The 21964-nt window shown below is 40.6% G+C and overlaps 1 protein-coding gene across 2 annotated transcripts; it reads left to right on the top strand.

Moving 5' to 3' along the window:
- The first annotated feature begins 1241 nt into the window (after positions 1-1241).
- Positions 1242-20829, top strand: LOC308696181 (NACHT, LRR and PYD domains-containing protein 1 homolog). Of its 2 annotated transcripts, none has more exons than XM_081374625.1 (11): positions 1242-1445; positions 2054-2291; positions 2387-2431; positions 3599-3835; positions 3932-3976; positions 13504-13740; positions 13836-13880; positions 16994-17218; positions 17311-17355; positions 18514-18556; positions 19204-20829. In XM_081374625.1, the coding sequence occupies exons 4-11, from the start codon at positions 3655-3657 to the stop codon at positions 19796-19798; spliced, it is 1416 nt and encodes a 471-aa protein (XP_081230751.1). In that variant the 5' UTR covers positions 1242-1445; positions 2054-2291; positions 2387-2431; positions 3599-3654; the 3' UTR covers positions 19799-20829. The 2 variants fall into 2 exon arrangements, with proteins under 2 accessions (XP_081230751.1, XP_081230752.1); XM_081374626.1 differs by having other exon boundaries at positions 1292-1445; positions 3932-4804; positions 19204-20822.
- The last annotated feature ends 1135 nt before the right edge of the window (positions 20830-21964 follow it).

Raw genomic sequence — 21964 nt, 5'->3', positions numbered from 1 at the left:
TGCACCTCAGTCACCAGAGCCAGCGGCTTCGCTATGTCCCGCCGGATCCTCTGTGTCGCCTGGGCTCGTCGGCTCTCCGGCTCCACCCTGGTCTCCTCTCCCACCTGCTTCGAGCCAGTCAGTGCACTGTCAGTGATTGTATGTGTTACCTTGTGTGTGCGCATGTGTACCTTCATCTTCTGGAATAAACCACTATTGTTTGGATCTCTTTGTCTTTGTGAACTCCTTTGAATTTGCCCCACGCAGCACCGTGACACACATCATTTGAAGATATTGAACAGTTATTTTCATGACACTTTCCTATTTATTTTTGGATTGATTTTAAAATAGACATGACAAAAAATTAAACAAAACTCTCAATTTAGAACCTTATGACATTTTACTTTGTTTTCAAAAAACACATTTCTCTGAAAAATTATTAATCTTTTAATTATTTTGGTAAGTTGTATATTCATAACAAAAAAGAAACCCTCATAAATTAATTTTGTAATCCCACATATACTTTGAAACCCTTTCAAACATGAGATCACAAAACAAAAAGCTTATTAAAACAATACAAAATGTTAATCTTTTCAAAATTATGTAACTGCCCTAATATTATATAGCACTTACCGGTATTTACCCTATGTTATTTTTTCTTTTAGTTGCTGTTATTCTGTTTCACATAGTACATAACTGTACTTTTTGCACTGTAGCCTACTTGTCTATGATTCTTTTTTTAAATAATAATAATAATGTAAAAAAAAGAGTAAAATATGCGTTTTTTTTAACAATCAAGAATGAAATCCTATTCTAGTGCACTCCAAAAACAAAATCATGACTTCATAAAAGGGCATTATAGGACCCCTTTAAAGAGACAACTGCACTAGACGAGCGGAGTGCGCTTTACATGTGGCCTAATTTTAAATTATATTTGTATTATAATGATAAATCTTGTATTTTTGTAGGCTACAACTCTCACTGTTGCTATTCTTTATTATTGTAAGTCACTAATTGCCTAGGCTAATAGTTAATGCTAGATTGTGAGTCGAAGTTAGATTGCTTAGATCAACAGGTTGCTATCAAATTCACACAAATATTTTTTCCGGGAATCTCCCTCTCGATTTGAGCAAATAAGGTAAAGCGGTTAAAAAACACCTATCCCCGTTTGAAAACGGCCCCTTTTTTGTTCCGCAGAGACCTCATCATACTCCCGCGGTTCAGTTACATGGACCAATCATATTGTCTTTTGCCTTGAACACATATTACTTTCGTTTTATTCGACTAAACCCCACTTCATTTCCGTGCCGTTGAACAACGAAACTTTGAAACGGTCTCGACAGGTTTACAAATTGAAATATTTCAATAGCCTAGCCCTAGATTATCATCTGAATTCGTGTTTTTGGGGTTATCCACAAAAATGAGCGAGAGCATCCTTGAAGGAGAGCAGCGGGAGAGATGCAAAGGTATCTATCTATTTAGAGAAACTAAATGTGTATGTAAATTAACAAATGTTTTTTTTTTTTTTGTTTTTTTAAAGAAATTTGACAACAAACAAACAAAAACTATTGGCTAATGGAAGTGCTTATCAATAATGCTTTAGGATTGCTGAAGAAAACAAGGTATTTTTATTTGTTACTTATTTGTTGAAGAATATTTGGAGACATCAACATGGCTGATGTAGCCTAGACTGCACCAGTCTCAGATGCTGGATGTTCCTCCAATTTACTAAAATAATTATGTGTCACTAAACATAAGATACTTCCCTCTAATGCTTAGTTCTATTAGTCTTGAGGTGGCTGATCTGAACAAAAGAGTATTTGCATAAAAGATATTTAAATAGAAGAGTGTGGGAGAGGGCAGCTGTCCTGTACATGTCCTGGGTATTTTTGTGATCTGTCATATTTTATAGATTATCCACTGTATGTTTAGAATTCTATATGTATACAGTAACACAGTGTTTTACATTTTATTATTAATATTAACATTAACCTTTACTGTAATTTTCATTAAACACATAAAAACAATGTCAGCAAAGGTTGCAGTGTAATACATTTTATTCATTTGTCCCCAGAGGCCAAGTCTGTGGATGATAACCCTGCAGCGCTTATTCAACGGGTTACTTCAGTGATGCCAATAGCAGATGAGTTAATAAAGGAGGGTGTGTTACATGGAGAAAAATATGATAAGTTTAAAGCTGAAGAAAACAGCCAGGATGAAATGAGAAAGCTGTTTGAATCAATAAAATCTGAAGTCGACAAAATCCAAAAATCGGCTGAAAAAGCATCAACCACAACTCTTCGAAGACCTGGGTAAGAGAACAATTGTCATTTATGAAAGAGATTCATGAGCTCAACATTCAGCTACAGGTGTAATCTATGACCTGTACTGTGGTTGATTTTAACAGGAAAACGCAATCTTTCTGAACCTGAATCACCAGTACCATGTAAAAGTGAGTTTTCCTTTTTATTGGTAGAGACATTTTCTTCCTCCACTTTTATTTTTGAATAAATTGTTAAATTGTGCCAGTTGTAATTACTGATACAGGATGTCTTTTTGCTCGCATGATGAGAAAACATGTGATAATATATATAGTTCCATGTTGACTGTACTGGTAGTGGAACCAATTATATCTACCACAATTGTGGAAATGATTAAGAGTATAAAGTTTAAAAAAAAAACTAAACTGATAAATATGCATACTTTAAAAATATTTGAAAACAGTGTAATGTTTCTGGAGGTAGGCCTAATATCTTATTTAGAGGTTCAGTAACGTGGTTCAGTTACGTGGACCAATCATATTGTCTTTTACCTTGAACACATTACTTTCGTTTTATTCGACTAAACCCCACTTCATTTCCATGCCGTTGAACAACGAAACTTTGAAACAGTCTAGACAGGTTTACAAATTAAAATATTTCAATAGCCTAGCCCTAGATTATCATCTGAATTCGTGTTTTTGGGTCATCCAAAAAAATTAGCGAGAGCATCCTTGAAGGAGAGCAGCGGGAGAGATGCAAAGATATCTATCTATTTAGAGAAACTAAATGTGTATGTAAATTAACAAATGTTTTTTTTTTTGTTTTTTTTTAAGAAATTTGACAACAAACAAACAAAAACTATTGGCTAATGGAAGTGCTTATCAATAATGCTTTAGGATTGCTGAAGAAAACAAGATATTTTTTATTTGTTATGGGGAAGAATATTTGGAAACATCAACATGGCTGATGTAGACACCAGTCTCAGATGCTGGATGTTCCTCCAATTTACTAAAATAATTATGTGTCACTAAACATAAGATACTTCCCTCTAATGCTTAGTTCTATTAGTCCTGAGGTGGCTGATCTGAACAAAAGAGTATTTGCATAAAATATATTTAAATAGAAGAGCCAGTGTGGGAGAGGGCAGCTGTCCTGTACATGTCCTGGGTATTTTTGTGATCTGTCATATTTTATAGATTATCCACTGTATGTTTAGAATTCTATATGTATACAGTAACACAGTGTTTTACATTTTATTATTAATATTAACATTAACCTTTACTGTAATTTTCATTAAACACATAAAAACAATGTCAGCAAAGGTTGCAGTGTAATACATTTTATTCATTTGTCCCCAGAGGCCAAGTCTGTGGATGATAACTCTGCAGCGCTTATTCAACGGGTTACTTCAGTGATGCCAATAGCAGATGAGTTAATAAAGGAGGGTATGTTACATGGAGAAAAATATGATGAGATCAAAGCTGAAGAAAACAGCCAGGATGAAATGAGAAAGCTGTTTGAATCAATAAAATCTGAAGCCGACAAAATCAATAATCGGCTGAAAAAGCATCAACCACAACTCTTCGAAGACCTGGGTAAGAGAACAATTGTCATTTATGAAAGAGATTCATGAGCTCAACATTCAGCTACAGGTGTAATCTATGACCTGCACTGTGGTTGATTTTTAACAGGAAATCGCAATCTTTCTGATCCTGAATCACCAGTACCATGTAAAAGTGAGTTTACCTTTTTATTGGTAGAGACATTTTCTTCCTCCACTTTTATTTTTGAATAAATTGTTAAATTGTGCCAGTTGTAATTACTGATACAGGATGTCTTTTTGCTAGCATGATGAGAAAACATCTTATAATATATACAGTCCCATGTTGACTGTACTGGTAGTGGAACCAATTATATCTACCAAAATATTTCTGGAGGTAGGCCTAATATCTTATTTAGAGGTTCAGTTACGTGGTTCAGTTACGTGGACCAATCATATTGTCTTTTACCTTGAACACATTACTTTCGTTTTATTCGACTAAACCCCACTTCATTTCCGTGCCGTTGAACAACGAAACAGTGAAATGGTCTCGACAGGTTTACAAATTAAAATATTTCAATAGCCTAGCCCTAGATTATCATCTGAATTTGTGTTTTTGGTAGCCTGGTTAAAACCAGACCCTTCTCAGTTGAAACTGAGTGTAGGGTCTGGAGAAGCTATGTAGACAAATCATTTCCAAAGGGGCGTCACCAACCGACGTAGCTCAAATTCCGACCCTTCGCAGGGAGCTTGATTAACAGGTGATCTGACCAATCATACTTCGCCATCCGCCATTTTGTCCGACAAAGCAGTCAGGAGAGTAGATTAACATAGGAGGATTTGAACTTGAAAAACGGAGTGTACTGACGCCTTTCCGTGGTTAAAACAACATTCCTTCTTATGTTTGTTCATGTTTATTTGAGGCTATAAATTAACTAGAAGGAAGAGATGATCGGTTCACAAGAACAGCTTTAACTGATGCTCTACAGCGATCTGTCACGGCACATTAAAGAGCAACAAAACGGTATTTATTGTTTAAATTTCTTTTAAAAAATTACCAAATTTGAAAGCTGAGACTTTGTCCATCGCGCTCTTTAAGGTCACTAAATTCGAGGCTTTTGGTCATACCTAGGATATCCAGATCCACCAAAGGAGGGAGAGCATTTTCACATTTAGCACTAAAACTCTGGAATAGCCTTCCTGATACTGTTCGTTGCTCAGACTCGCTCTCCCAGTTTAAAACTAGATTAAAGACGCATCTCTTCAGCCAGGCATTCATATAATACTTTTAATCTTACAGTTAAATCCGACTTCTAGTTCATAAACGCCAGAGAAGAACTGGCCCCCGACTGAGCCCGGGTTCTCCCAAGGTTTTTTTTTTTTTCTCCATTAGGTCACCTGATGGAGTTTTTTCGGTTCCTTGTCACCGTTGCCTTTGGCTTGCTCAGTTGGGGATATTTGGGAATATTTAATTTAATTAATCAATCAACGATACTATTGATCAGCATTACCAAACGTGGACGTTCCACTAGAAACAAACATTGATGTATTGTTTTAATTTATTACTGTGAAGCTGCTTTGATACAACCTATGTTGTGAAAAGCGCTATATAAATAAACTTGACTTGACTTGACTTGACTTTGTTTAATATGTTTAATATCAAACGTAACCAAAAAGTAGCCTGCTCTGTCCTGTCTGCCAGCGTGTTGTCAGTCTCCTCTCTGCTCCGCAATGTATTTTTCACTGCGTGAGAACTCCTTCAGCGTCGCTGCGCTGTCGTCATCATGTAAATCCCTCCCCAAACGTTTCTGATTGGTGTCGCGATTTCGGCGGCACAGAAATGAGTTTGAATGGGCTCTTCTCCAGACTATCCTGGAGAGAGAATTAAAATTCGCCGGAAGTAGTCTGGGTTTTCCCAGGCTATGTTTTTGGGGTTATCCACAAAAATGAGCAAGAGCAACCTTGAAGGAGAGCAGCGGGAGAGATGCAAAGGTAGCTCTATCTGTTTAGAGAAACGTCTCAGGTTACGACTGTAACCTATGTTCCCTGAGAACAGGGAACGAGACACTACGTCATATGATGCTTTGGGGAACGCCTCAGGCGTGACAGGTGTCTGAAATCAATATCAACTCACGGCAATCATGTTGACCGGCGACAGCCCGTGAATCATTAGCGTGAATGATTAACGTGCAACCTGGTTGTATATAAGGGCGCCTTGCAAACATGACAATATCCTTTCGTCTGAAGTGACTGTCTGGTAGGCAGGCCCCGATGCATGGAAGGGAGACATAGTGTCTCGTTCCCTGTTCTCAGGGAACATAGGTTACAGTCGTAACCTGAGACGTTCCCTTTCGAAAGGGAACTACACTACGTCATATGACGCTTTGGGGAACGATATACCCACGCCGCCATGCTAAGGGGAGTGCATGCCCAATGGCAGTGACAACTGTCAGAACCAGCAATTCAAATGAACGCTAGAACAACTCACCCTCAGGTCACACTGGGCTGTCAGTGACAGCACTCCCTACGGTCATAGCCCAAGCTATATGATACCACAGACAACCTCCATAAACATAGTTTAGTGAAAGGTCTACCTGGGCCTGCTCAAGGGCCTAGGACCACAACTTCAACTTCTTAGAAGGGGTCCCTTCTAGGGAATGTGGCTAGGGAACCCGAGGGAACCCCAGCCAGTCACTTATTCAGGGGAACGTGCCACCTGAAATGTCACCAGGCAGGCCTAACCTGGTGTCACTACATATGACACTACAGTCTGGCCACTTCCTGTCTGTCTGAAGACAGAGCCTCTGGACACTTGCCTTAAGTAAGGCATCCAACCCGAAGGACTTCGAAGCAGGCAGTGAACCACTCGGCCCGGATCTCAGAGACGGGATATCCTGGAGAGTATGACTCTGCATAGTGCTTTACAACCCTTGCCAGCGAGGGGAATTTCTCTACTCGATCCACGGATCTACCCAGTGTTTGTGTTTCAAAACACTGAGGAGGCCTGTGAGGGCCTAAGGACTGATCTAACTGGGAGGCCTCATGAGAGGCCTACGACCGACTGGCCAAACTCAGGAGACCACATAATCATATTGACCCTCAGGGAGGGGAGCATAAGATCTACCTGGTAGGCAACCAGGCTGTAGCAGGATAAAGAGGTTCCAGGAGGGAACCCGTAGCAGAGAATAAAAATTGGAGTCGAGACAGGGTGCAAGCTCACCTTCGGTAGCTGTCTGATAAGGACTGCTAAACTGATAGTAAGCAGCCACTAGCTTACAAAACCCAGCACCACTGTGAAACTACTCTCAGGGAGACCTGGAGAGGCCTACTACCTGACAACCACAATATGTGGGAGTTCACCTACAGAGAGGCCTAGAGAGGCCTACTACCTGTTACCAGATAACCACCTTAAGTGGAAACTCAAAGTAAGTTGGAACTCAACTCCAGGGATGTCTGGTGAGGCCTACTACCTGACAACCACAAAACGTGGGAGCTCACTTTCAGAGAGGCCTGGAGAGGCCTACTACCTGAAAAACCATGCTAAGTAGAAGCGCACAGTATGTGGGAGCTCACCTCCAGGGAGGCCTGGTGAGGCCTACTACCTGACAACCACAGTATGTGGGAGCTCACCTTCAGGGAGGCCTGGTGAGGCCTACTACCTGATAACCACAGTACATGGGAGTTCACTTACAGAGAGACCTGGAGAGGCTTACTACCTGTTACCAGAAAACCACCTTAAGTTGAAACTCAAAGTATGTTGGAACTCAACTCCAGGGAGGCCTGGTGAGGCCTACTACCTGACAACTATGACATGAGGGAGCTCACTTTCAGGGAGGCCTGGAGAGGCCTACTACCTGAAAACTAGGGCTGCACGATATTGGAAAAAAAATTATATTGCGATTTTTTCCCCCAACGATATATATTGCAATATTGCGAGCCATCAATCCAGGCTAAAGTCAATAATTACCATTCCATGATATTAATTATTTCACTAATAAGCAAGCTTCATTACAAGTGACAAAAAGGCCACTTAATATTTTTATTCCAAAATTAGAACATATTTCTGTCAGAATTCGTGAATGTTCTACGCAATCCAACGTGGCGGCGCTCTTAACAGATGTTTGTTGTTCATTAGGCTATAATTCCCCAAAATAAGTAAAAAGAAAAATATTATTCTCTCTCTCTCTCTCTCTCTCTCTCTCTCTCTCTCTCTCTCTCTCTCTCTCTCTCTCTCTCTCTCTCTCTCTCTCTCTCTCTCTCTCTCTGTTTTCGGTGCTGATCCAGTGACGCGTTCATGTAAACGGCACCTAAAAGCTGTCACAAAGAACCAGCAAAAGTAATGATTATGAATATGTAAAATATTACGAGACATTTTAATTCTTTATTAAAAAACAAGTGTTTTCTGTAAAGATGAAGTTGACGATACTGACTCGCGATCTTCGCAGTAGTGATCGCGCAGGAGAGAAATGCACTTTTCATACGGATTACATAGTTTTATTTTGTTTTGAATGGTTCCGTTTAAAGGTAGAGATTTCGGTTCATGGATGATAGCTTAAAGGAGAACTCCGGTCAATTTTAACATTGAGCTCATTTTTTTGTACATTTGGAGTGCTGTCAGTACAGAGAAAAACGACAAAAATCGGTGTTGCCTACACCGTGTTATCCTCTTTTTAAAATTTGCACCCTGTTGACTTCAATGGGGCAAGTTTTAAACCTGCTTTTAGCCTCTTAACATCCTTGATGTGTCATTACAAGTGCACAGGTCATGTGAGTGATTCCTTCGGGGTGAATGCGGGTTAATCTGACTGCAGTAGATGTGAAGATATGAATAAAAATGATGTTTATTAAGCTAGCGCACATACCTGTATTTTCTTCCTGTTTTCGGTCGAAGTCCACAGTAATCGATTGTTGAGTTCACGCGCATAGGTTTAGTACCTATGATCACGCGCGTGAACTTGACAATCGATTACTGTGGACTTCGACCGAAAACAGGAAGAAAATACAACAAAAATACAAGTCAACAGGGTGCAAATTTTAAAAAGAGGATAACTCGGTGTAGGCAACACCGATTTTTGTCGTTGTTCTCTGTACTGACAGCACTCCAAATGTACAAAAAAATGAGCTCAATATTAAAATTGACCGGAGTTCTCCTTTAAGCTCCAGTTCAGGCGCTGGCGCCTCTGTGACGTGATTGTCTGCTATATTTACTTTTACCAGGAAATTGGATGATGAAACATTGATTAAAATTAAGATACAATTAATACAAAACGAAATTCGTTTTAAAGAAATGCTTTGTGCTTTCTGTTTGAGGTCTCTGTGAAAGTTTTAAAGCAGTCTTTTAGTGCCGCTTTCAGAGCACTCACGTCCGTAACGGAGAACTGTCACGTAACATTGTTTTTTCCTCATGAATGCGAACACGAAAAATAAAAGACTTTTTAAAAAAGACAACCATCCACAACTTTATAACACTCCAGCAAAGTACCTCTTTTTGCTCAACATCCTCCTTTTTGTAGACGAAATAGTCCCAAATAGCTGATTTTGACTTTCTTTTTGGTACGAAATCATTTATTTATTTTTTTATTTTTTATTTTTTTTGCGGCGGCCTCTTCGTCGCCCATTTTTAGCTATAGGATTGCCAGTGAATGTTGGCTGTGAGCGGTGAGCAGCGGCACAGCGAAATCACTGTGCAGGCACGCAAAACGTGTATGTCACCCCAGCAACAAGCCATACAACAAACTCGTGTTTACTGTGTGCTACCCTGGTGCTACCGTTCTCTTAATACACCATGGGTGCTACTACCCTTCACATCGCATGTTCCGGCGATGTGACTATCACTCATTCGCACATCGCGATGTCGATGTTAAAACAGAATATCGTTCAGCCCTACTGAAAACCATGCTAAGTGAAAACACACAGTATGAGGGAGCTCACCTCCAGAGAGGCCTGGTGAGGCCTACTATCTGACAGCCAAGACATGTGGGAGCTCAACTTCAGGGAGGCCTGGTGAGGCCTACTAGTTGATAGTTAAAAAAACGGGAATTCAACTTCAGGGAGGCATGTGGGGCCTGCCACCTAGTAACCACAGTATGTGGGAATTAACCCTCAGGGAGGCCTAGTGAAGCCTACTACCTGACCACCACAAAAAGTGGGAGCCCACCTTCAGGGAGGCCTGAAGAGGCCTACTACCTGAAAACAGTCTGACATCTGGATGCTAAGAGCCCTAAATCCGGGTGCTTACAGTCCCAGGGCGGCCTGCTAAGGCCCGCCAGACTGGGCTACATGGTGACTACTGCTGGGGACTCGCCTAACAAGGAGGCCTGGTCAGGCCTACTAGCTGAAAGCGAGTCTATTCTGCTACTTTAACGAACACTGCTGGAACCATACTATTTTTTTTAAAAAAACGTTCCTATAGTTTTGTCCTAGTGTATGTTCCACAATTTTGGGACCCACCTTAGAGTAGGCCTGTTAAGGCTCATCAGTGAGCCTACTGCCCGAACTACCAAGGCCAACCACCAAAGGTGAGCTAGCCTAAGAGCCCTATTGGGGGCTACCCAGTCAAGGAGGCCTGCTGGGGCCTACTACCTAACCATGCAGCCTTCGTGGCAGAAAGCTGTTACTACAGCGCTTACAGCATCCTGGTACCTAATCACATTGCCAAAGGCAGTGTACTCAGCAAAATGCAATACCCTTATAGCAGGGGAGTACAACATACGCCACTCTGCCTAGTGGAGGCCCCATTAAGGGCCTACCTACTATATGCATGGGCGTCAGCTCATGGCAATGCTCTGGCTTCAAGGGAGCGGAATTCAAAAACCCGAATGAAATGAGTTTGGAACTCCCCGCTCAACCGAAGCCATCGTGGTGTGAGGTAGATAGATACAGAGCTGAGAAAGGAGTACTCAAAACTACCCTGAGTTAACGGGGGAGTAACAACCATATGCCCCTGAAAATTTATACAGGGAGCGGGCCTGCAAGTGGCTCTAAAGGGTGACAGGGATTTATCCTGCGCCCAGCCTAGGGGAGCGGGGGCTTGCTTGCAAGCCAACCAACTTCCACCCATCGTTTGAGCGGTTTAGCTCAACGGGCTGAGTGGAGCCAGCTGTAGAGGCCCAATCATAAGTTAGCTCTGTTCGGCAAGCTATCACATCGCAGAGCGAAAGATGGCCTAACCCTGCCCGAATGATCATACCTCAACTACCACCCTGCATTACTCTATCACCCCTGAATGCAGGGGCGGGCCTTGTCCAACAACTCCATTTATGGGAGGAGGCTGAAATCTAGGGGAGGAAGCCAAAAACACATAGGAATGCGGCAGCTATGCTTAGCAGAACGCCTCCATCTATCCCTAGCATAGCCTAGGCCAGCTACAGAGGCGGCCCAGGTGAGGGCTAGCCTACAAGCATAGATCTACCTGAGGGCTCAGAGGAGCCACAGCCTAATTTGTTGGGGGCTGCAAAACCACTCAACCTACTGAAACTCGCTCTTTTACAGAGTTCAGGGGAGCGATATACTTAGGATACCAATGTCAACGAACCGATAGGTCGGATATAAGACCTATCTGAAGCACTTGCATCAGTCTATACTTAAAAGCAAAAATCCCCTTTTTTTCTCTTTTTTAATTTTTTTTTTTTAAGAAAGACCAACTACTCTACCCCTGGGTGGCTAATAGCCCTCCAGGGAGATCAACACTTACTTAAACAGTTTGCGCTGGATGACCTCCCTAAGATCCCTCTTTTTGCGGGTGGCTCGCCTTCTCTGTGTCCTACTCCTCCATGGAGGGGGCGCACGAGAGGCGACACTGGACCTTTGGTCCTGCCTACGGTCCTCGGACCGAGAGGGATCAGGGCCTCCCACCTGCCTGGGGTTGGACCCGGATCTCAGCGGTATACATGTTTTAAAAGCAGCTGAGCGCGCCTTCGCCTCTCTAAACGTTCCAACCACCGCCTCCACGGAGGTGCCAAAAAGTTTAGATGGTGAAACTGGTGAATCGAGGAGAAAGGATTTTTCTTTCTCCCCGATATCAGCCATGTTAAGCCACAGATGCCTCTCCGTGGCCACCATTGCCGCCATCGATCGACCGATCGCGGCAGCAGTCTGTTTAGTGGCCCGGAGAGACAGATCTGTGGTTCGGCGCAGCTCAGCAACCATCTCAGGGGACAGCCCCGCCCCCTGGTCGAGATCCCGCAGCAGGTCAGCCTGGTATGCTTGCAGCACTGCCATGGTATGGAGAGCAGCGCCGGCCTGAATACGGGCAGAGTATGGGTTCTTCCAAGCCCTCTCGATCTCAGTGTGGAGATCAGGAAGGAAGGGAAGGCTCACCTGAGCTGGTGGCCTATGTTCAGGGAGAAATCGATCGTCAAGCCTGCCGCAAGCAATCTCTCCCCGAGCGCGCTGCCATGGCAACTGAAGTTTGTCGGCGGCGCACCCCATAATGTCCACCAGCTCAGCATACACGGGGCAGGATGGCTGACGAGGCTCTGGATCTAATTCATCCTCATCAGCCATCTCTTGTCCGTCCTGAAGAGCACTCGCTGCAGTACCAGTAGGAGAATCATCTCCGTCATCCACCTGCAGCTCGCTCTCGCCAGTCGATGACGCGTCTGAGAGGTTTACACACCTCTCGAGACTGTCAACGAGCTCTATCTGGGAGCCCCATGAAGCGAGTCGCCGCTCTGCCTTGGAACGAGCGGGACCCGAACCACAAGGTCCAGATGCTGAGCTCTCTTCCCTCGAGAAAAGAGAGCCAGACAGGAGCGGAGCGTTCTCATAGAGAAACCCTCACAGTTTGCACAGGACGCTCCCTCGAGAACATCCCGTGCGTGCTCTTCACCCAGACAGAAAACACACATTTCATGTGTGTCACCCGGCGACAAAAACCTTGGGCACGGGTCGACACATTTAATGAAATTCTTTAGCTTAGATGTGTGCTTCATTTTCTCTCAATTGCCGTTAACTCGCTAGACGTTAAACCAGACAAAACAGTCCCTGAAGACGAAAAGATGTTTGCAAGGCACCCTTATATACATCCAGGTCGCGCGTTAATCATTCATGCTAATGATTCACGGGCTGTCGCCGGTCAACATGATTGCCGTGAGTTGATATTGATTTCAGACACCTGTCACGCCTGAGGCATTCCCCAAAGCGTCACATGACATAGTGTAGAGTTCCCTTTCGAAAGGGAACTAAATTTGTATGTAAATTAAAGAAATTTGACAACAAACAAACAAAAACTATTGGCTAAGGGAAGTGCTTATCAATAATGGTTTAGGATTGCTGTAGAAAACAAGGTATTTTTATTTGTTATGGGGAAGAATATTTGGAAACATCAACATGGCTGATGTAGACTCCAGTCTCAGATGGTGGATGTTCCTCCAATTTACTAAAATAATTATGTCACTAAACATAAGATACTTCCCTCTAATGCTTCTATTAGTCCTGAGGTGGCTGATCTGAACAAAAGAGTATTTGCATAAAAGATATTTAAATAGAAGAGCCAGTGTGGGAGAGGGCAGCTGTCCTGTACATGTCCTGGGTATTTTTGTGATCTGTCATATTTTATAGATTATCCACTGTATGTTTAGAATTCTATATGTATACAGTAACACAGTGTTTTACATTTTATTATTAATATTAACATTAACTGTTACTGTAATTTTCATTAAACACATAAAAACAATGTCAGCAAAGGTTGCAGTGTAATACATTTTATTCATTTGTCCCCAGAGGCCAAGTCTGTGGATGATAACTCTGCAGCGCTTATTCAACGGGTTACTTCAGTGATGCCAATAGAAGATGAGTTAATAAAGGAGGGTGTGTTACATGGAGAAAAATATGATGAGATCAAAGCTGAAGAAAACAGCCAGGATGAAATGAGAAAGCTGTTTGAATCAATAAAATCTGAAGTCGACAAAATCAATAATCGGCTGAAAAAGCATCAACCACAACTCTTCGAAGACCTGGGTAAGAGAACAATTGTCATTTATGAAAGAGATTCATGAGCTCAACATTCAGCTACAGGTGTAATCTATGACCTGTACTGTGGTTGATTTTAACAGGAAATCGCAATCTTTCTGATCCTGAATCACCAGTGCCATGTAAAAGTGAGTTTACCTTTTTATTGGTAGAGACATTTTCTTCCTCCACTTTTATTTTTGAATAAATTGTTAAATTGTGCCAGTTGTAATTACTGATACTGGATGTCTTTTTGCTAGCATGATGAGAAAACATGTGATAATATATATAGTTCCATGTTGACTGTACTGGTAGTCGAACCAATTATATCTACCACAATTGTGAAAATGATTAAGAGTATAAAGTTTAAAAAAAAAACTAAACTGATAAGAGATAAGATAAGATAAGAAAAACCTTTATTTGTCCCACAGTGGGGAAATTACGGTTTACAACAATAAAACAGGATAGATAGAAATAAATAAATGTACAGTTAGAAGATCAGTGCACATAAGTCAGGTATAGCACACTATATGGGATATGTAATGTAAATATAAATATAAAAATCCAAAATAATAAAATAAAATAAAGTAGTCCAAAGTCAACAGTGTTCGTTGTACAGTCTGACGGCCGCTGGTAGGAAAGATCTGCGGTACCTCTCCCTCACACAGCGGGGATGACGCAGCCTGTCACTGAAGCTACTCTCCAGGGCTGACAGAGTATAGTGCAGTGGGTAGGACTCATGGGTCAGCATACCTGTCAATTTAGCCAAGATCCTACTGTCTCCTACCTCCCTCACTGAGTCCAGCGGACAGCCCAGGACAGAGCTGGATTTCTTGATCACCTTATCCAACTTTTTCATGTCCCTCTCAGTAATGCTGCTGCTCCAGCAAGGCACAGCATAGAGGATGGCTGACGCCACCACAGAGTCATAAAAAGTCTTAAGGAGAGGCCCTGTCACTCCAAAGGACCTCAACCTCCTCAGGAAGTACAGCCTGCTCTGACCCCTCTTGTACAGAGCATTAGTGTTGTGAGTCCAGTCCAGCTTGTTATTTAAGTGAACACCCAGGTACTTATAAGTATCCACTCTCTCAATATCCCTTCCCTGGATGTTCACCAATGGGGGGAGAGCAGGCCGCCGTCTGCGAAAGTCGACCACCATCTCCCTGGTCTTCCCCGCGTTGATCCGGAGGTGATTTCGCTGACACCAGTCCACAAAGTTCTGTATCAGTCCTCTGTACTCTGCATCAACATCCTCAGTGATGAGGCCAACAATGGCAGAGTCATCAGAGAACTTCTGCAGAACACATCTGTCCGAGTTGTGTCTGAAGTCTGCCGTATAGAGGGTGAAGAGGAAGGGGGCCAGCACAGTTCCCTGGGGGACACCCGTACTACACATGAGACGGTCAGACACGCCGTCACGTGCTCTCACAAACTGTGGCCGGTTCGTGAGATAGTTCAAAACCCACTGTGACAGCAGATGGTCCACACCAGTCCTCTCCAGCTTATCCTTCAGAAGCATCGGCTGGATGGTATTAAAAGCGCTCGAGAAATCAAAAAACATGATTCTTACAGTGCTGCCGGGCTTTTCCAGGTGGGCGAGGGCATGATGCTGCAAGAAGATGACCGCATCCTCCACCCCGATGTTGGGCCTGTAGGCAAACTGTAGCGGGTCCATGGAGGGGCCCACTGTGGAGCGGAGATGTTGCAGAACCAATCTCTCCAGCGTCTTCATCAGGTGTGATGTAAGAGCCACTGGCCTGTAGCTGTTGAGATCTTTAGGGTGCGATGTTTTTGGCACCGGTACCACACAGGACGTTTTCCACAACTGTGGTACCACTCCCAGTTTCAGGCTCAGGTTAAAGATCCTCTCCATTACTCCACTCAGCTGGTCTGCACTAGACTTCAGGAGCCTGGAGCTGATGCCATCAGGACCTGCTGCTTTCCTCCCCTTGATTTTCCTTAGCGCCTGTCTCACCTGTACTGCTGTGAAAGACAGGGGTAGGCAGGGCGGATCAGTGCTAGGGATGTGAGAAAGTCCATCTGGAGGAGTAATGGGTGAAAAATGAGATGAACCGAAGGTGTGAGAGGTGTGAAAGGTATGAAAGGCAGAGGAGGTGACTTGTCCCGATGGTGTGGGGATGAGGTGCAGTTGTGTGGGGGAAGGTGTGGGGGAGGGGTGACTGGCTGATCAAACCTATTGAAGTGATGGTTCAGATCATTCAGCCAGTTAAGGTCCCCCTCGACCTGTGTGGGGGGTGATTTAAAACCTGAGATGGTCTTCAAGCTACTCCACACCCCCCTAATGTCTCTCTGTTCCAGCTGTATAAATATGCATACTTTAAAAATATTTGAAAACAATCAGTGTAAAATGTTTCTGGAGGTAGGCCTAATATCTTATTTAGAGGTTCAGTAACGTGGTTCAGTTACGTGGACCAATCATATTGTCTTTTACCTTGAACACATTACTTTCGTTTTATTCGACTAAACCCCACTTCATTTCCGTGCCAATGAACAACGAAACTTTGAAACAGTCTCGACAGGTTTACAAATTAAAATATTTCAATAGCCTAGCCCTAGATTATCATCTGAATTCGTGTTTTTGGGGTTATCCACAAAAATGAGCGAGAGCAACCTTGAAGGAGAGCAGCGGGAGAGATGCAAAGGTATCTATCTATTTAGAGAAACTAAATTTGTATGTAAATTAACAAATGGTTTGTTTGTTTTAAAAAAAAAAAGAAATTTGACAACAAACAAACAAAAACTATTGGCTAATGGAAGTGCTTATCAATAATGCTTTAGGATTGCTGAAGAAAACAAGGTATTTTTATTTGTTACGGGGAAGAATATTTGGAAACATCAACATGGCTGATGTAGCCTAGACTGCACGAGTCTCAGATGCTGAATGTTCCTCCAATTTACTAAAATAATTATGTCACTAAACATAAGATACTTCCCTCTAATGCTTAGTTCTATTAGTCCTGAGGTGGCTGATCTGAACAAAAGAGTATTTGCATAAAAGATATTTAAATAGAAGAGTGTGGGAGAGGGCAGCTGTCCTGTACATGTCCTGGGTATTTTTGTGATCTGTCATATTTTATAGATTATCCACTGTATGTTTAGAATTCTGTATGTATACAGTAATACAGTGTTTTACATTTTATTATTAATATTAACATGAACTGTTACTGTAATTTTCATTAAACACGTATAAACAATGTCAGCAAAGGTTGCAGTGTAATACATTTTATTCATTTGTCCCCAGAGGCCAAGTCTGTGGATGATAACCCTGTAGCGCTTATTCAACGGGTTACTTCAGTGATGCCAATAGAAGATGAGTTAATAAAGGAGGGTGTGTTACATGGAGAAAAATATGATGAGATCAAAGCTGAAGAAAACAGCCTGGATGAAATGAGAAAGCTGATTGAATCAATAAAATCTGAAGCCGACAAAATCAATAATCGGCTGAAAAAGCTCCTCGAAGACCTGGGTAAGAGAACAATCATTTATGAAAGAGATTCATGAGCTCAACATTCAGCTACAGGTGTAATCTATGACCTGTACTGTGGTTGATTTTAACAGGAAAACGCAATCTTTCTGATCCTGAATCACCAGTACCATGTAAAAGTGAGTTTACCTTTTTATTGGTAGAGACATTTTCTTCCTCCCCATAAATTGTTAAATTGTGCCAGTTGTAATTACTGATACGATGTCTTTTTGCTCGCATGATGAGAAAACATGTGATAATATATACAGTCCCATGTTGACTGTACTGGTAGTGGAACCAATTATGTCTACCACAATTGTGAAAATGATTAAGAGTATAAAGTAAAAAAAAAAAAAACGAAACTGATATATATGCATACTTTAAAAATATTTGAAAACAATCAGTGTAAAATGTTTCTGGATGTAGGCCTAATATCTTTTAACACATTAAAAATGAGTGTTACCCGTCCTGGGCTAGTGTTACATGGGGGACAACATTTTTATTAGTGGACAGATAAACGCATCTCATCAGGGAAAATAATCGTATAGGATTTGTATAGTAGTACAGCAAAAAGCAAAAGATGTTACAGCTGTACTCTTGCTTCTCTATCAACTTTCAATGCTTACAAATGTAAATCAATTACCTTTGGGAACAATATTCAAACATCTGAATTTTTTGAAAGGCTAGAGAACAAGGAAACCACTATTAGACTCCATTTATGGTTCTGTCTAAAGCTATATATTTGTTGACTTGTTTTTACTTGACAGTTATCACATTGTATAAGTCCAACAGTATTCATATTTACATTCATAATACCTTAATATGTACAACATGAATGCTTGCTTTTATAGTAGTAGTCAGTTTATTTATCCCTGCAGGGAAAGTAAGTTTGCAGCATACTCACATAGACATGTAGAAAACAATCACAGTTGGCATAAACAATACTTTAATACAAATAAATCTAATTTAAATAACCAGACAAGCTGACCATCAATTAACACCAGAAGAAGAACTTAAAAATGTAATTGCTTGGGGGATAAAAGATAGTTTGGACTATGCTTGGTAACGTAATACCCAACGTAATTTATGAACTGTACATAAGCTTATATAATGTATAGTGTAATGTATAAACAGTATTTTGTTTAGTACATTAATTTTGTTGTCATAATTTATCTTGATAAAAAATTAATCTATTGTTATTTAATTTTACATACACAATGTGTATGTATTTGTGTGGACACCACTTAAATATGATTTGTGTACTTACATGAACAATATTGCCATCATGAACAAAAAAGTGAAGATCCAAGCACCCAAGAAAGGGAAGACCCGAGGACCCAAGTAAGTGAAGCAACAAATTATTATCTGTTTGATAACAGTCAAGTCAAAGGCTAATCATATCAATTAGTGTTATGGGTCCGACGTTGTAGAGAGCGACACATAAAACACATTACCATTCTGATACAGTAAGTCGATCTCTAAACTGGTGTGAGTGAGTGGAGGCAGGAACAATTTGCAAATGGATCTGCGTATACTAAATGAACCAAGGGTGTAGTTACATTCAAGCTATTTTAAGGCATGAAGAAATTATTTTCACAGGGATTTTTTTTTTAAATATGTCATTTTGGTGAACAAAGATATAAGCTTTAAGGGATAAAAGTATTGACTACATGGGACTTTAATTAATAAAACAACCAAAACAATAAAAACCCATAGAATAAGAATAAAATATTTATTTAAAATTTGTTGTAAAATAAACCATAATCTCCCTCAAGTCCCATTTTAGTCTCCAATAACTGATTTTGAAATACTATCAATACAAGTGAAAAACAGTTTCCTTTTCTTATCATTATTTCATATCTCTTGTACCTTTATTTATTTTGTTTCCTCCATCTTTTAAAGGAGAAAGTGCAGTAAAATTTAATACTAAAATTTTTCTCTTTTATACATCTTTCATCTCATTTATCATTATCATCTCTGTTCTCTAGACTGAAAATCTCTGCGGCTGAACCTTCTGAAATGAATCTTCACAGTCAGTCTTGTGTTCACATTGTCGACTGTGATCAGTGGGTTCAGGTGGAGCCGTCAGTCTGTACAGATGAAGGAGGGTCAAAGTTCAGGATCAGCACTCAGGCGGGTCGATTCGAGTGCAGCAGGACCAGAATGCGATGGGTCTGTGCTGGTGACGTCACTTTCCAGTATCGTGCAGTGGATGGACGTTTCCTCAGTGAAGAGCTGGAGAGGCTTCAGTGTGAGCGAATTGGTCCAGTGATCGATGTGACCGTGATCTCAGGGAAACTGGAGGAGGCCCATCTGCCTCATTACGCCTGTTTAGCAGAGTCTGACCCCTCTCTCAAAGATGCTGTGAAGCTTCTCAGCAAAAGAGATGAAGGAATATCTTTACAATCTGTAGAGTTGACCCGTTATCATGCCAAAATACTCCAACCATCCTTCTCTCTTACAACTCTAATTATAAGCTGGTTCACACAGTGGGAAGAACACTGTAACCTTCTTCTCTACATGTGCTGTAAAGATCCTCTCATTCTTCACATCTACTTTTTTCCAGTGAATGACACTTTTTAAAAGAGAAAGTTGAGCAGAATGAAAAATCAAGTCATCCGATCAGCCATCCCAGACCTGACAGACCGTTTCGGATGAAAACGCCGCACCTTCTTGAGGTTCCTGGTGCTTCTGTTCATCCTGTAGAGGGGATTTCATTTAGAACAGATATCGATCCAAACTTCTTTGAGATCATGCAACATCAGGATGGTGACGTACAGATGAATCTTATCAGAGAAGAGGACAAGAAATCTGTGTGGACTGCCACAATATGGAAAGCCAAACTTGCACAGTTAAATCAAAGGCAAGTCCAAGATGAGCCGCAACTGAATTCTGAGATTGAGAAAGCTCGGTTTTTTGATAAACACAGATCGGCTCTCATTCAAAGGGTTAAAAATGTGAAGAGCATTGCAGATAAACTGCTTGAGCAGCGAATAATTCATGAGGAACTATATTCTGAAATCACACATACTAATTTAACCAGTCAGGATAGTGTGAGAAAGATCTGTGACACAGTGCATTCAAGTGGTGTGATTGCAAAAGTTAAATTCGTTGAGATTCTTCAGGAAGAAGAGCCTCGCCTCTTTGAAGATCTGGTGCTTTCCGATTCTTAATGATCTCTATATATTATAGTTTAGTTTGGCACATGCATAAATGGACAGCTGGGATCTACTAAATTATAAAATCATGTAACTGTTTAATGCTAGAATCTAAGATAAATTGATTTCTGCACTGCAAAGAAAAACTGATTAACTGAAAAGTACATGATCAGATTAACTGCAGATTACTAATTTAGTAAAAGTATATTTGCAAAGACATCACTCAAGATGGTCCACTCAACTATAAAAACGCACAAAGCATCTAGACTGCTGAAATTTATTTTGTTGTCTGATAAGTTTATTGAATAAGTTGAATGAATATATTTTTGTACTTTACAGGTTTTATTTCTATACGTTCTTGTTCTAAATGAATTTTGCTGTATCAAAATGCCAATAACCAATAATCACTTCTTTTGTAAACTGAATTTTGACATTGCAAATAAATGCATAAATAATAATATCTCTATTACTATATTATATATAGAGTATAGGCTGTTATAAAATAGTAGTAATAATAATAATAACAAAGCTATTTTTTATTTACACGTCTCAAATTAAGGCTGCAACAAACAGAAAATGACCAGACATTAAAACAGCACATATAATAGGCTATTTAGCTGAACCTCTTGATGCTGACTGTAAATTTACAGACAGTGTGTTGAAAAAAATGAATTGCACCATGTTTATGGAAACTTCTAATACTATAGATTATCATCGTGATATTTAATCCTTGATAAAACACACAGCCTAAATGAACATGGCTGTTTTGTCCTTTATCCCAGTGGTTCTCAGTCCTCGGGACCCACTGCTCTGCACATTTTGTATGTCTCTCTTATCTGACACACTCAAATCAGTTCATGGAGTCTCTCCTAACGAGCTGATGATCTGGTTCAGGTGTGTTAAATAAGGGAGACATACAAAATGTGCAGAGCAGTGGGTCCCGAGGACTGGAGTTGAGAACCACTGCTTTATCCCTTACAAAAAATAAGTATCCTTCAAGTTTATTTTATTAAGTATACTTTATACTAAAGTTCAAGTATATTTTTAAGTACAGTATACTTGATATACTAATATCAATGTACTAGTATACTAGTAAGTGTGCTATTTCAATACTACTTTAAATACTTCGTATTAAATTAGCCCACTTTTTAGTTTATCAAAATATACTTTAAAGTAAAGTTTAAGTGTAACAGTAGTAAATACAACTAGTTGACAACTATGTTTTCATTTTTACTGTAACTAAAAAGTACACTTTTAGTGGTTTTATGCTACAAATATACTTGTAAGATTTCTTTATGTGAATTTAACATCAAACATAGTTTACCATTTATATAGTATTTTTGCACTAAGTATACTACTATGTTCCTATTTAGGTGGGTATTCATTTTTATACTTAAAATATACCTTTTAACTATTTCCTGGAAAATTGCTGGAAAATTCCAATAATTCTGTCAATGGCTGGGAAAGAGATAAGCAGATTTGAAGTAAATTGTACCAGTGGACAACACAAAAATTCACATACTCAGAATTAGGAAAATGTTTTCTTTATAAATCAATATTTTCAAACTTCATTTTCATTTTCGTAAATTCA

This window comes from Scardinius erythrophthalmus (genome assembly GCF_964197995.2).
Source record: "Scardinius erythrophthalmus genome assembly, chromosome: 9".
NCBI classification, from domain to species: Eukaryota; Metazoa; Chordata; class Actinopteri; order Cypriniformes; family Leuciscidae; genus Scardinius; species Scardinius erythrophthalmus.
This window is presented reverse-complemented; position numbering and strand designations above follow the sequence as displayed.

Bases quoted from the DNA above. Each gene is read 5' to 3' on its own strand.
- LOC308696181 (XM_081374625.1), top strand. From the start codon at position 3,655: ATGCCAATAGCAGATGAGTTAATAAAGGAGGGTATGTTACATGGAGAA. The intron at 13,741-13,835 runs GTAAGAGAACAA...TGATTTTAACAG, and splicing joins ACAACTCTTCGAAGACCTGG to GAAATCGCAATCTTTCTGAT. The intron at 17,219-17,310 runs GTAAGAGAACAA...TGATTTTAACAG, and splicing joins AAAGCTCCTCGAAGACCTGG to GAAAACGCAATCTTTCTGAT.